This window comes from Echiichthys vipera (genome assembly GCF_963691815.1).
Source record: "Echiichthys vipera genome assembly, chromosome: 4".
Taxonomy (NCBI): domain Eukaryota; kingdom Metazoa; phylum Chordata; class Actinopteri; order Perciformes; family Trachinidae; genus Echiichthys; species Echiichthys vipera.
In genome coordinates, this window is record NC_139829.1 from 27,318,799 (window position 1) to 27,333,709 (window position 14,911).

General features: G+C 41.0%; 1 protein-coding gene across 1 annotated transcript in view; it reads left to right on the top strand.

Annotated features, from left to right (window-relative positions):
• The window catches only part of LOC310945542 (transmembrane protein 132C), a gene marked incomplete at both ends in the record, with an annotated part of 144,696 nt that overhangs the window by 118,784 nt on the left and 11,001 nt on the right, over positions 1-14,911 (top strand). Inside the window, 2 exons of the mRNA XM_083911669.1 lie at positions 1,676-1,819; positions 10,673-10,881. Of these exons, the coding sequence (XP_083767795.1) occupies positions 1,676-1,819; positions 10,673-10,881 (353 nt within the window). The remainder of the gene's footprint in view (positions 1-1,675; positions 1,820-10,672; positions 10,882-14,911) is intronic.

The window sequence follows — 14,911 nt, forward strand, 5'->3', positions numbered from 1 at the left end:
CCTGTGGCAAGCTGCAGAATTGGTGATTTTTATATAGAGCCTATAGTTAAGGCTCATTGTTCAGTAAGTAGTATACACAGGACTGAGTCCTGGCAGCTTTAGTCTCACCATCAATGTTATACAATCCATTCAATATTGTATTATTCTCTATTGTTCTGCCAAAATAGAGTTAGGACATGATTTGTGATGCTTATTTGAAAACAATTATTTAGAATTCATGTGCAGAAACAGTATTGCAGCTTTTTACTCTGGTGAACTTCCTGCAATTTGATATGGCTAAGCTCCCTTTGTATTACATATTTAAATATATGAAATTGTAAACTAATGTATTTTAGTGTTTTCATTATAAATTTTAATAATAGGCGGACGGACGGACACCAAGGAAATCCCAGATAGTTAATCCCTATGAACCAGGGAGCGTCAATTATTAAAATAAGGGTATCTTATGGACAAGAAAGCTGAAAGAGCACCGTTTGTTGTTGGACGTTGCATTTTCTCCATTCTGTGAAGATAATCCAAAAACCGAGCACAGTATCAGCATTTTTTAGGTATTATATAGGTTTTATGGCTTGTGATTTTTTTCCCTTGTAAAATAGAGGGATTACACATTGATGTTGTTTGCTGGTGAGCCTGACAATTTTATACCCTTTCCTCTCAACTTCCCTTTGTGGGGCTCTGTTTTATTTTCATATCCTCTAGCCACTTGTGTTTTTGTTGTTTACTGCATACCTGTCAGAAAAGACCCTTGTCAATAAAATATATTATTAGTTACAATTACCTTATATAGTATGACCCTGAATTATGTCCTCTTCAGCCCATCCAGCCTCTCTGTGGTCTGAGTGTTGATGCTTTAGGGCGTAGGGTTTGCTGGAACAGAGTTTTCACATTGAAAAAAGAGGCCAAGTACCGACTGAATGTGGAAATGACTTTAACTATGTATTCCAAACAAGGCAGAGTTTGAGACGTCTCCTGGAAGAACTCTTACTAGCCAATTATACATGCACAGGAGGAGGGTAATCACAACTCCCACAGAAGCTGCTTCAAATTGCTGTTGATCCAGGACTATATGAATAAAAGCTGGATCGACCCTGGCTACAGAAACACTCAGTTACCTAACTGATGATGTGTCTGAGCAGAGAAGCAAATGATTCATAGAAAAATGCTCATGTGAGTGTGAATATATTCCCCAGATGTACTATTTTTTTCTGCAACATTTCAGTTGTCTCCTGACAATAATTAAGAAAAATCTAAATGTTATCGGCCGATCAGTCATTTTGGGGACTAGCCAACCACAATGGTATGCTAATTACTATCATCAATAAACTGGCTGAAGAGTGTGGTAGTGGAGGGTATATTTTATATTCATCCTGATAAATACATTAACAATGATTATAATAACCTCCAAATAGTTATAAAAAAATCAAATGACACACAATGCTGCATGTTGCACATTTAAAAAGTGAAGCCATCAGTCATTAGCTGTCCACCCAGTGGTCCTGATTTGATTGATTCACGGTAGTTTACCCAGTAATCACTAATCGAGGGCCGATAACACAAAGCCTCTTTAGGCCATTTTCAATACTACTTGTCACTTGCACTTTTTCTGTTCTTTCTGAGCTAGATTGTCTGTTACTGGGTGGATTAGAGATGCTGATCTCTCTCTCTCTCTTTCCAGGACTCTGAGATTCTGAACACCGCCGTGCTGACTGGGAAGACAGTGGCTGTCCCAGTAAAGGTGGTGACCATTGGAATCGACGCCTCTGTCACCGATGTCTCCGAAGCTGTCAAGTGTAGCACTACAGATGAAGATGTGGTCAAGGTCAGTAAGATGAATTGGTGAAAGAGGAATTAACTTCTAGAATTTTCCATCCACCTGTTTGTATGCACTTTTTCAATTCGCACGTAGAAAAATCTAAGCAGAGATGCAGAAAATTGCGACAAAGTGCAACAGAAACAGATTTAGAGAATAAGTCCTGATGTGCAGGAAGCGTGTGACTGAAACATGCACTTCAGCTTCACAGAAGAGATGAAAAATAGCAGCAAACGGAAACATAATTTCTGTGTTGAGCAATAAGGAGACTGCAACTTTCCTCAAATGAATAAATGAAACAAACAAACAATAAACCATGTTTCCTACAACGCATCTACCATTGGAATGTTGACTGTCGTTCTTTAATCACGGGATCTTGATGTTTCCTCTTCTTCTGCAGTGGTTAAAAGGTAATATATTAATTTGCAAATGTGCTGGAAATTTGGTGAAATGCGTATGTTTGCCTGCATAATAAATGTAACTGATTCATATTTAATTCATTAAAATACTGATAAATGTAACATTTAAAATGTGTGCAGTTAATTAAGCATAATAGTCTATTGGCAGTTTGCAAGTCCACCCTTTATAATAAAGTAACTCAATAACTAGTAACTAGGTTATATGAAACTGAACTGAAATACAAACATGCATTTAATGACTGACACTATGCATTACTTTCCAGACACATACGTATGTGAAAGCAGTACTGTAGTGGAAGTATTTTAAATTTGACGGATAAGAAAGTTTCTCTATGTTTAGCACATCTATATAAATCCTTTTGAAAAGATAAATAAACACAAGCATGCGAGATGAAAGTGTCTTTGATATGCAGCGGCTGCTGACAGGTTGCTCAAGCTTTCCTTTCCTTTTTAGGGCCCTTTTTCAAACCTGGGGCATGAGTAAAAAGTCACTTACAGTGTTATGAAGTTGAGCCCTGGTGTCAGTGGCTTTTCTCTCCAACAGAACCCCAGTGACTTTAAGACTCAGAGATAAAAAAAATAGGAAAATATTTCTGTGGTCTGTTTGCAATTTTAAGTGGCTGAAATGTAGCTCAGTATTTAGAGACAGCGCCCTGGTGTACCCAGAGCTCCTTCCTTCCGTGCTTCCAGTTTGTATCTGTTAACATCAGAAAGGATGGTAGGATGTATCAAGTCAAACTCAAGTAATGTACACCAAACAGCAATAATGAAACAATATCAAACACTAAAATAGAGCCACATGGATCCACTTTACCATGTCGGATGCATGAGTTATGGATGATTAAGTGATTTCCAGAGAGATTTTAAATAGCACTCAAAGAAGTTAAAATAAAAGATATATCTAGTCAGAGCATTCGTCCTGCCTGTTCACTGCTGCTCACTCTGGGATGTTCTTCTCTAATCATAGCTTGCCCTGTGACCACATATGTAAACATGACTAATTTATCTATTTTTTACCTGGGGAAATAGTGAGAAGTATATACAGAGTGACATTAAACCTGAATAATGAATCACTATGCACATTAAAGGATGCTTCTTCCAACTTGTGGCCTTATAACTATACTTACAGTGGTGAATTTGAAATAAATACCTCTAGGTCATATGCTTTTTCTTTAAAACTCTTTGGAGATTCTAAAACATATTTTGTCTGATTTGTATCGACTGGAATAACGTTCTGCCTTTATTATTTTTGCATACAGCCGGACAGTTCAGTTTAGATACAATGCATAAAGGAAGGGTCACTCTGACTGTGTTGGCTGTTACAATGACAGTTGGGAATGATATTGTCGGGATCACTTTCAGAGCGACACCGGTTTCTCACGCCCACATGCTCGTGCCCACATGCTCGCATACTCCATAGCCACAAATGACTAGGCTAACAGCCAAATAGTGAGACTGAAATTTAAATGAGTGGCAAAATGTTGGTATAATGCTGTAAAATAAAATAAGCTTGTTGTTTGCAAGGCACTCCATCGGCCAACACCTCACAGCAACTGATGGCAGATTCATGCCACACAGCTGAGCCACAGCTATCTTAGGTCTCAGTGAGCTAACACACAAGCTAACATTAGCCAGCTAGCTCCAACATTGCATGGATCTGGCTTTGCTTGCTTTGTAATGTTAGCTGATAAAGTAATATACAAGTGGCAAGCCAACCAGATCACAATTCGGCCGCATTAGCAAGCAAGCTAACATTAGCCAGCTATAACCACAATATATTTTACATGTCAGTGTTTCCTCTAGGATGTTTATCAGTACCTAAGGGAAAAGGGTTTCGTTGTACCACCAAATGACTCTGCCAGATGCCGGCAAGTTTTTCCAGTCCAAAAACCGCGAGAATACAAAACAAAAGCCGGCCAAAATGTATTATGGTTCAATATGTTGCAACCCTCGTCATGTTGTCTGTTATGATAATTGTGCTTGGCCACATGAGCCATTAGTTTTCAGAAGAGCATGGCGGAAATTGTACTGACGACACTGTCGTATGTTTTGGGGGCGGGGACAACATGCGTGCATGCGTGCATGCGTGCATGCGTGCATGCGTGCATGCGTGCATGCGTGCAGTCATCAGTGGAAAATGGCTGGCTGCCATAGCACAGGAAAGCTGCCAATCCTAGAAGTCAGTCCACGGGCTGCTATGGGCAACCGAGAAAGTCAGTGAAGGTCTCAATTTTCAAGTTTTGTAATAACCCATAAGCTTATTGGCAATAAAAAATATTAATACATGTAAAATATTACGCACGGGACTGGGCTCACAGGAAGAAGAATGACAAATATAAGCTAAATCAAGTGCTTTAGTGTTGTATCTGCTATTTCTGAATACCTCTTTTATTTAACTCGATGGCATTTAGGAAACAATGCAGAAGACAAGGGACATGTTGAGCTCCGACACAGCTGTAGCGTGAGGTGCGTCCTTGACATACTTGCTGTTAATCAGTATGGACACACACCATTATAGTTATCATTATACTCATAGTTCTTGGTGTGAACAGCCCTTTACACATCAAAATATGATCCCAGTAACTTCCACGTAGTGAGGCATACAGCTTATTAATAAAACCTAGGCATTGGTATTGGGACAAAAAAAGGCAGTACAATCTGAATAAAAATGGGATCTCCGTGCACTAGCAGTATGCAGCTGAATCAGGTCAGCTCGAGGACAGCAAACTTCCAAGGGAAAAGAACGACAGAAACGAACATTGATTTTCAGCCTTTAATAGTGCAAACAGACTATTTCAACGTCGCTGTGTCTTAATCCGTCAAAATGGACGAAGACATGAGGCAAAGACTATATAGTCAATCTAAATGAGGTCCTGATATGTTCCTCAGGAGTTTGTTTTTTCTTTAAACCAAAAACAGAGCAAAAGAAAGTGAATATGGACTCATATTTGCCAGGTTACTAAATAAAATATAATTTACCATGTATCCACTGGATGTGTAAATAGGCATCTCTGCCCTACAAAGGCTAATTGCAGTAACTACGCTAAGACTGAAACTGAGGAGAATGGCTTCAAAGTTTATTGAATGTCCAGCCAAATGAGTTATAGGTGGAAAAGTGGTAATGCGCTCATTAAATAGGATTACATCAAATCATTTCTTTGCTTAAAGCTATGGTCTACATTCTGAAAATCAGTTGAGCCTCTGAGACGGATTAGAAAAAAGCCCCCCTCCCCTCCACCCACTCCAACCAAACCCCTCCTCTCAGTGTTCCACCTGACCTGTTCAACAAAAAGTCCGCTGTCTCAGCATCTGTTTTCAGTCCCAAATCCTGGGGTAACCTTCTCCACCAGACAAAGGAATCCCTGATATTGACTCGTCTTTGGTTCCTATGTAGGTCACATTTCTGCCTTTTCCTTGATCGACTTACGTTTTCTTCCAGCCTTCGCCGTTGGGGCAAGCAGAGGCCGCTTGCTGGTATCGGTCTTTTCCTTCTCTAAGGTAATAGAAGCTCCGGTAGCTGAGCTTCTAACCACTCAGAGTTAACGGGGCGGGATGACGAGGAGCAGGTGAGATGAGGGGAGATGAGAAGATTGGATGGAGGGTACAAGCCAAAGGTAGCATTTCGGACCGGATGGCTCCCTTTGGTCAATTTCTATGCAGGCCTACGGCTATTCATATTGTGTAGATCAGACTACAGGACCATAATTGTCGTATTCCAAATCCAAATTCTTATTTTCCAAATCGTAGACCATAGCTTTAAGCACCATGATCAATTATTATACCAATGACCCCAAAAATGCACTATTTACTGCACTCTGCCTTTGTGTTACCGGCACCTTAAATGGTAATATACAGTTTGTCTTTCCTGACATAAAAACTTTTGATGGTACCCATATCACTCTTATCTAAGGAAGTCCCATATTAAACAGTTAACGCAAACATTTAAAATCAAACTGGGCTTCTTATAAAGAATTATTGGTTGTCTGTGTCCCTCCAGTCAAGTATTTGGCAGTGACCTTGACATGTCTGTCCTTGACTATGGTGATATTCCGTATGGTCAAGCTGCACCATCAACACTTCAGCTGTTAAACCCGGTGTATCATATTGCTTTACATTTATCACAAATGCAAAATTCGGTTGGATGGGCCCGCTTAACAATCAGGAAGAATTAGCCATCTCACGTTATTCATTTATATGTTGAAGCCGCTGAAATGTAATGCAATACAAACTTACCGTAAACTAGAGTCTTACATTACCCTTGGACATTTTAAAGCTTTATTATCAGGTGTTTTTTATGATTGTTGTCACTGTTTGTAATTCCCTGTTGCTTTATGATTGTGTTGTTTCTGTTCTGCTGATTGTTTTCTTATGGATGTTTTTTGTTCCCAGGTCCCTCTCTCTCTCTCTCTCTCTGTCTCTCTGTCTCTCTCTCTCTCTCTCTCTCTGTCTCTCTCTCTCTCTCTCTCTCTCTCTCTCTCTCTCTCTCTCTCTCTCTCTCTCTCTCTCTCTCTCTCTCTCTCTCTCTCTCACACACACACACATACTGAAAAACACAAATACATTCCATAGTTACGCGTTATGGACTGATGAATTTCCATAGCAAATCTTCTGTCTCCTTGTTATAAACTCAAGGTCATGCCATGAGTTGTCTCTAAAAACCTCTGCTACCACAGAGACATCCTACTAGAATATGTAGAGACCTTCCCGTTGCTTTGAATTGAGTGCCGTAGCTTATGCAGAGAAGTCTGAGCGGCTTAATTGCTTCTGTCAAGCCAACTCTGTGTACAAGCCACAGACAGGCTCACCCCACCTTCATGCTCCCTTCTCCCATCGCTCATATCTGCCGTGGATTGTATCTGTCTGGTGAGTTGTTAATTTCCTGGGCTAGATCCAGAGACAGACTTAATGTCCTCTGTAAGTATTCTCCCGTTAGCTGCCTAATACGTCTGATTAATGTGGCAGTGGATCCTCCTGGACGTTTATGATACTTTGTGAATCAGAATAACAGGGAATGTGTAATTCACAGAGACAGTCCCACCGTCAGAACACCACGACACACATCCTGCTGGGAGGGCGTATAAGGGTTAAAGGGGCTGCTGATTAATTTGGAATGTCTTTATTTGTTAAAATATTGATGTGGAGGCATCGGCTAATGATACAGCACAGCATGAAAGTGTAAGCATGTCAGTGTAATGTGTTGAGATGGCTGGATGTCAGCTGCCATGTTCGCCATAATTGTTTCTGCTTAGATTGTTGGGAATAGATCAAAGAAAATGCCAGCAGGCAGCTCATGTGCCTGTTGTGGGACATACTGCAGCAGACGTTTATGTTAATAAATCCCACACTCGTTTACACGTTCTTTCCATACAATTCAAATAAACGCACTTCTTACAGCTTTTTGTGAATATGGCCAGAGAAATAAGACTGATAAAAAGTCAGTAACAAATTAATTTTATAGATTATCCATATCACTGCTAGATTCACTCGATGAGCTTTACTTGGAGCCCAGTCAGGTGTTGTCTAGCCTGCAGGCTAGTGCTCGTGCTAACAGGTTACAGGGCCCCAACTTGTGAGAGAAGTCAGAGATGAAACGAGCTGTCAAAGGCACTTCAGTATCAGCGGACTGAGTGCACTGAGAGAGAAAGTGCCGAACAATGAGGGCTGATAAGGAGCAGGGACTCCTCTGACATCTTTATCAGTTCAAACACACACTCACACTGGGAGCACTGACAGAGCCCAATCTGCTCCATGACTGACTGTAGCTAGGGGAGCGACACCGCCCTTGTAGAAATGTTCAAAAGCTTCATTAAGCAACTTTGTCAGTTCCTGTTTCATTGCAGTGTCGTGTGGCACTAGTGCACGAGCAAGGCATGCTCTGTACTTTTTATTTACTGTAATAACAGAGCAAATATGCCCTGATCCCGCGTGTGTCCACTTGAGAATGCAGGGCTTGTGTCGTCCTTTATAGAAGTTCTCTGGTGGTTGGCTGTAGCCTTGAAGGATGCCCTGCAGTGTGATTTTCAGCTTTCCCACATCACAGGGATTTCTAGAGATTCTGTCTGGTGCTCAGGCGGGTGAACAGATTTTGTCAGCTGATTTTGTGAACTCACCGTGGGAAACCTTTTTGTATCATTTATGGATATATAAAATAAATAACTCAGTAAGTAAGGAATACATATAAATATCCTTAATTTATTTTTCCGCTGCTCTATGGGTTTTGGTGCCATATAACAATTTGCTTTTACTGCTAATTTGATTGTTACTATATATTGCTGGATGGACACCAAAAATATTTATTATTATTATTATTATTTCACTTGAGTAGATAACTTCCACACAGGCAGTCAACAAGCTGGGAGACCGACGTTATTAGCTGTTAAGTCCCATCTTTGATTTGAGAAGCAGCAAACCTTTATTAAAAATGTTATACAGACAAAGCCCTGAGTCAACGTTAGCTGAGAATTACTCAACGGGCGTTGTGACTGCCTAACTAGCAGTGCTCTCAAATCTCCCGCATTGAGCCTGACCGTCACTCGTTTTGGTCTTTGGTCACGCACTCCCACCACACATTGTATTTCTCACTCAGAAAAACTATTTTTCTAATGTGCCGCAGCACCCAAAACATCTCTGGCCGCGGGGCTGCTCTCACTAAAGGGCCGGTAAGTCCCGCCCCTGTAGACCCCATGGGACCTTAGCTCCTGAAAAATTTACATTGGTGTCTATTGATATGGAACAATTATTTTCTGGTCCCAGTCATTATCTGTCCTGGATTACACATATGATGATTGCAGAATTAAATTATGTTTTTTCATGTTTCAAGTTTGACAGTTTATTGTAAGATTGATTGTTCAGTGAAAGGCTCTGTAAAAGGCGTAATGAGAATGACTACATTACACGTCATCACAATTTCCCTCCACTTCTGCTTCCTAGTCTTACGGTCAGACGGGAATCGGAAAAAGAACACCCATTTTTTGATGATGATCTCAATCTTGGCAGAAGGCGCAGCTGCACTGTTTTTATCATACAATAAAGGTTTTTGTTGAAGTGCCTTGGTTATATAAAAAAAACATGCTAGTACAGCAGTGGTATAGCCACAGTGGATATTCTTTCAAATTTTGATCAATAAAAATTAACAATATTTCAGAATAAATAAAGTATTTATAATTTATTCTCTAATTTTGATCTCCAGTGTTAACTGGCATCATATTTTTTATTTATGTATTTATGTTTATTTATGTATATACTGTATGTTTCTTTGATGACACTTTGCAACTTAAGGGGTGCACACCATGGAATCGACTGGAAGGTCTTTGATGACTGTTTTGATCAAGCCAACACTATGATACTTGCATCCAACCGCACATCCGTTCTCTAGGCATGCCACTAGTTCTAGTACACAGAACAGAGTTGCTTTATACAGACCAGCCAAATTTACTTTCTGCAGAAAGTCTGCTGGCTTCACTCTAAAAGTGATGTGTAGTGGAGGAAGCTCACACAAAGCTATAGAACACACACACCACACAAACAATGTTTTCTTCCTGGTTACAGAGGAAATCCTGTTGCGGCTCCATGATTAATGGCTGTTTATGGTTTTATCTTGCTGTGGAGAAATAACTTGGAAGAAGAAAAAAGATAATACCCCAGACCATCTAATTCCATCCAGTTCCCGCCATGGTTGTGTGCTATACTGTATGATGGGATCAATGGGATTGACAAAGTGCCCTTAAAAAAACAGGATATCTCTTTTTAAGACATACTGATTAATAGCATCTATGTGTGTGTGTGTGTATCTGTTGGACATCCGTCTTGAGGTTCTCTTTGGCTTTTGTCTGTGTTATGTGTTTGTAGTGCCTGAAGTCCATATCATATGGCTTTTAAAGAGACAGAGGAAGAGAGGTTTATGGACATTAATCAAACACTGGTACGGGTAAAGAAAGAAATGGGTGGTGTTGGGGTCTTCAAAGAGACTGAGCGAAAGCATCAAGGAGTTGTGTCTTTCGATAGCACAATTTTGGCCCACTCATTCCTTTTGTAAAGCAATTCATAAAACAGATGGCTTTGAGTTTGGTCATTTCATCGAGAGACAACCGCTCTCCTCCTTCTAGTTTCCATCTGTTGGTGCTTCATTTAGCTGTAGGCAGAACTATAATAGAAGAGCAGACCACAACCTGTTTTCCCCCAGGTTCAAAGACGCCCCCCTTTTTTTCCAGAGAGTGGAGCACATACAGGACCTTTCATCTTGTTCAAAGTACTTACAGGAATACTGTATCAGTGGGGAACTCTGGAGTGTAAACCTTATAATCAACTTGGAGAGCCCAGGCTACAGTGTACGCTATACAGTGTATTGCACTGTGTAATTCACTGTGTAGTCATCTAGTGCAACCGTCAGAAGAGCTCAATTTAAATGCCGCCTCTCTTAATCCTTCCCTTTCCTCTCACCCAGGTGTCAGACAGGTGCGACTATGTTTTTGCGAATGGCAAGGAGATGAAGGGCAAAGTGAAGATGATGGTGAACTTCACTTACGGATACCTGAGTGCTCAACTGGAGCTCAACGTTTGGATTCCTCGACTCCCCCTCCAGATTGAGGTGTCAGACACAGAGCTGAGCCAGATCAAAGGGTGGAGGGTACCCATCATAGCCACAAGTCAGAGGTACAGTACTGCATGCATCTGCCAGCTACATTGTGTCTATGTGTTCTGCTCTCTAATGTAACCCCAGTTTTTAATCTGCAGGACCAACGATGAAGAATCTTGTAGTTTATACTCCATTTCTCTGGATGAGATTAAAGGGGCTATAAACAACATTCAGAACATAACTATAGCAGCAAACTGTTTTCTATGTAAAGATATGGAGGAGTAATGGCATCTTAAGTGGAGAATGAAGTTACTCCCTTTGCGTGTGTCGTGGTACAAGCTTTTCTGTTCTTTGTTTTGGTCAACAGTCAGGCCACACGTGCATATGAGCCCCTCCCTTTGAAATTGTCATCCCTCCCAGTTTTCCCTGTTTCATGTCCCACTAGCCATCTAAACACTGCCACTGCACTGCACACTACCCAAGCTGGGTGTGTGCAGCAGGGCCGTGCTCGTACAGCAATTACCACTGATAACGCTGTCCTCACTGGCTAGACATCAATTGTCACGGAAGACAACACATACCCTCAAGTTCCTCCCTTGGTAGCTGTTGTGAGTGTGAGCCAACTACCATACGCAATATCAGCTCTACTGTTGCCGTTGTTAGCACTGCTCGCGCCGTTAGCACCACTGATAACGCCGTCCTGACTAGGGCTGTAGGATTTTATCGATTCTGCAATATAAATCGATATTTTGTTTCCACAGAAAGTATCGATTTTTTTGGCCGCAAGTAGCGATATATTAAGTCCCATTCAAATCCCCCTGGCACTCTGCTCGCGGCCCATTTCCTCCCCATTCACTCTGCAGGATGAGCTATTAGGTTCACCAGCCACTAGTGTCGCTGTAGAGCATTTCTAGCTGTCTGTCCAGCAGAGATGGGACTCAAGATTTGAGACTCATGCACAATGTTTTTAATTCTGTACTTCTTGGAGCATTAACATCAGGAGCAGAAAGTCATTCTCTCTCACAGAGATGCGCGAGCGGCCACACTCTGCAGAAGACAGAGAGAGCACGTCATCTGCAGCTGCTGCTGCTGCTACCCGGTCTGCTGCTGCAGTTACATTATAATTGCCGAAACAAAAGAATCAATGAATGCAACGTCTGTGATAAGCTCAGCTGCATGAACTATCAACGTTAGCTTGCTACCAATGTTAGCTTTGTGAGAGATTAACTTATAGATTAGCGTTCATTAAATTACATATTTTTGAAAAGTGTTTTCTTGACGGTGCTGCCTCCATCTGCTGGCTAACGCCATTAAACCGGGAGAAATACTTGTTAATTATTAATGTCAGCTAAAGGTTAGATTACATTACAGGTGTATTGTTGACCACATAACTTTAATGTTACTGCGTTATTATCTTAGACCGTTACACTGCGTTTGAAAGGCTGGAGGATTTCTGATTTATTTCACAGAAAGAGCTCGCTGACATTAAAAATCTCTTTTTTCAGAGTGTCCTGAGACGGGCAGCCGCACAACTGACGACGTTTCTGACAAACATAACGAGCAGCCAATATAAGATACATGACTATAATACAATAAAATATATAAAATATGTAAAAAAAAAAGCAAATATACAACAAAATTTAACATAATTATGAATATATTATGCAGAATATTTACAGCCAGATGTGTCTGCTGTTATTATCTAATGTCTTAAAATCATCCAATGAGAGCAGGACCTGGAGTTTCAGGTGTGTCTGTAATTAGTTACAAGTAATGGGAGCAGCAGACTTTCTTTATTTACACTAGATTATAAGATGTCATTAGTTGGGATGTCGTATCGTATCGTGAGATTAGTGTATCGCTACAGCCCTAGTCCTAACCCACGGTGGCTAGATGGCATTGTCGCAGTAGCTTACACACACCTTTTTGTTGCCTTTAAGGTTGCTCTGGTGAGTGTAAGCTTTGCCAGGTGTCAGCACAGCTGCCATTATTACTGCTGTTAGCAGTGTTTTGGCTCAGCCGCCTCCGTGTTTGCTTTTGATGTGTGGGTGAAAGCCGTGTGCAGGCGATCCAAAAACCATAGTCTATTTGGCAAACCCCACCCAGACTCTGAATGTCAATCAAACTCTGGTGAGAGCTGTATTCGTTTGGCTAATTGGATGGACTATAAGTTGGCTCATTCTTTACTTTTATATTAATAAATCAAATTTCTGCCAAGAACTCATTTTCTCACTTCAATTGTTTGTGTCATCTGCTGTGTAGAGAGTTGCAATTATCCAATGAAACAGCATCGGGTTCATTTGATCAGGGCAAAATTTAATTTGAGTGAATCCGAATTTGATTTATAAATGCACTTTGTTTTGTTTTTCATTCTCTAACAAAAGTGTTGTTGTTGGCATCAAATAAGCGATCACAATCAGAGTCCTTTTTCCACTTTTGCAACAGCACTAGCTTCATTTAAGATGGTAAAGAATGGCCTTTAATCCAGGTGACATATACGATTTCGATCATGGCAGCCTTAGATAAGATAATGATGAGACGTGACTGAACACCACTCCAACTGCCCATTCGTGACTTCAGTCCTGCTGACAGTTCTTGGCTGATAACAAAATGGCTGACCTGTGCAATACAGCTTGTCATTATAACCGGCTTTAGGTGGCCTGCCATTTTGCCTCTTATGTGTCAGTAGAACAGAACATTATTAGAGCTGCCTGGAGGTCAAACCTTTCCCCAGGGGCCTCATCACTGGCAGCACCTCTGCCAACACCAGTGTGCAGCACTTCTCTGCAACTGCTGAAATCCATCAACTGATGTAGCAGCTATCTGCCTACCTGCAGTAATTACTCCTGGAAAAGCATTGAGGTTGGACTTGGAGTCATCCCACGCACCAGTGTGGCCACTCTAATTATCCCTGCTTATTTTGAGTGACAGAGGTACAGCATTCAACTAATGCCATGACTTGTCGAGGATGTTGCTTTCCCAGCTGTACACTGGTACGCCTTTATCAGCTGGGACAGCCTAGTTGTGTTGTCATGGTAGACGCCAGCACTACTGCTGACGGGCAGCAGAGAGCTTTGTTTCTCTCTGTCTTCTACCCGTCTTTGTTTATCAGGGGATAACAGGCGGGACCTTGCAAAGTAGCACTATGACTGTTGGTGAGAATGGGCATCGGTCCACTGTCCATGAGGAACTGAGCTACTGAGTGACAATAGCAAGTGGCAGGACCTTCCCTTATCAGCTAGGCTGGCAGGTCTAGGCCACGGAATGAGAAATAAAGAGACTTCCGGCCGGTACGTTGGCTAGTTGAAAAAGCACTCCTCACGCTGCCTGTATGGTAAAGTACACCCCTCCCGTCCCTTAGCCCTGTCAAAACAGGGACAAGATACACCTTCGCCGAACAAACCTAAGTGCAGACGTAGCACCACTCCTTTAATATGTCTTTCAAGATGTGTTTATCAAGATTCTCTTTTCCTCCCATGTTTTATAGTGTTTTCAAACATCTCTTGCAGTTAATGCTAAATTTTTAATGTTGTTTTTATACTGAGTTGGCTTAAAGTGTGTGTACTGAGTGTACTCTGTCTACTGTAAAACAAACTTGTACTTGAATTCCCTACTGGATCCAAACAATAAAAAAACAATCAAGTATTGGCAGATAGACTTGCATCTGTATACAGTATACAGAAGCAGCGCTGCCTATTTCCGTCCAAATGACCTTAGTCATGTTATTGTAGCAGAAAATAAATTGTTGTGAAATGCCAAAAAAAAATACAGCAAACGATCCACAGGGCACAACAAAAATAAGCATGACACGCACACATTAATATGCAGCATCTCCTCTGAAGTCAGAAGTGGACTTGAAAGTGAATGAAGCGGAAAGAAATATAGCTTTGTGAAGCAGGTTGTTCTCGGCTTTGAGTGTGATTTGTTCATTAAATTAACCTTAGATTAGATTTTGAGGTGGCTGCACAAGCACTGGCATATCAGATTTATACTGGCGCTAAAACAGTTGGACTTCACTATTAGCTTGTTTACTCCTGAATCTGTTACATCTGACAAACACCTGCATGTATTAACGTCCTTATAAATATCTAAATGCTTAAATGATGA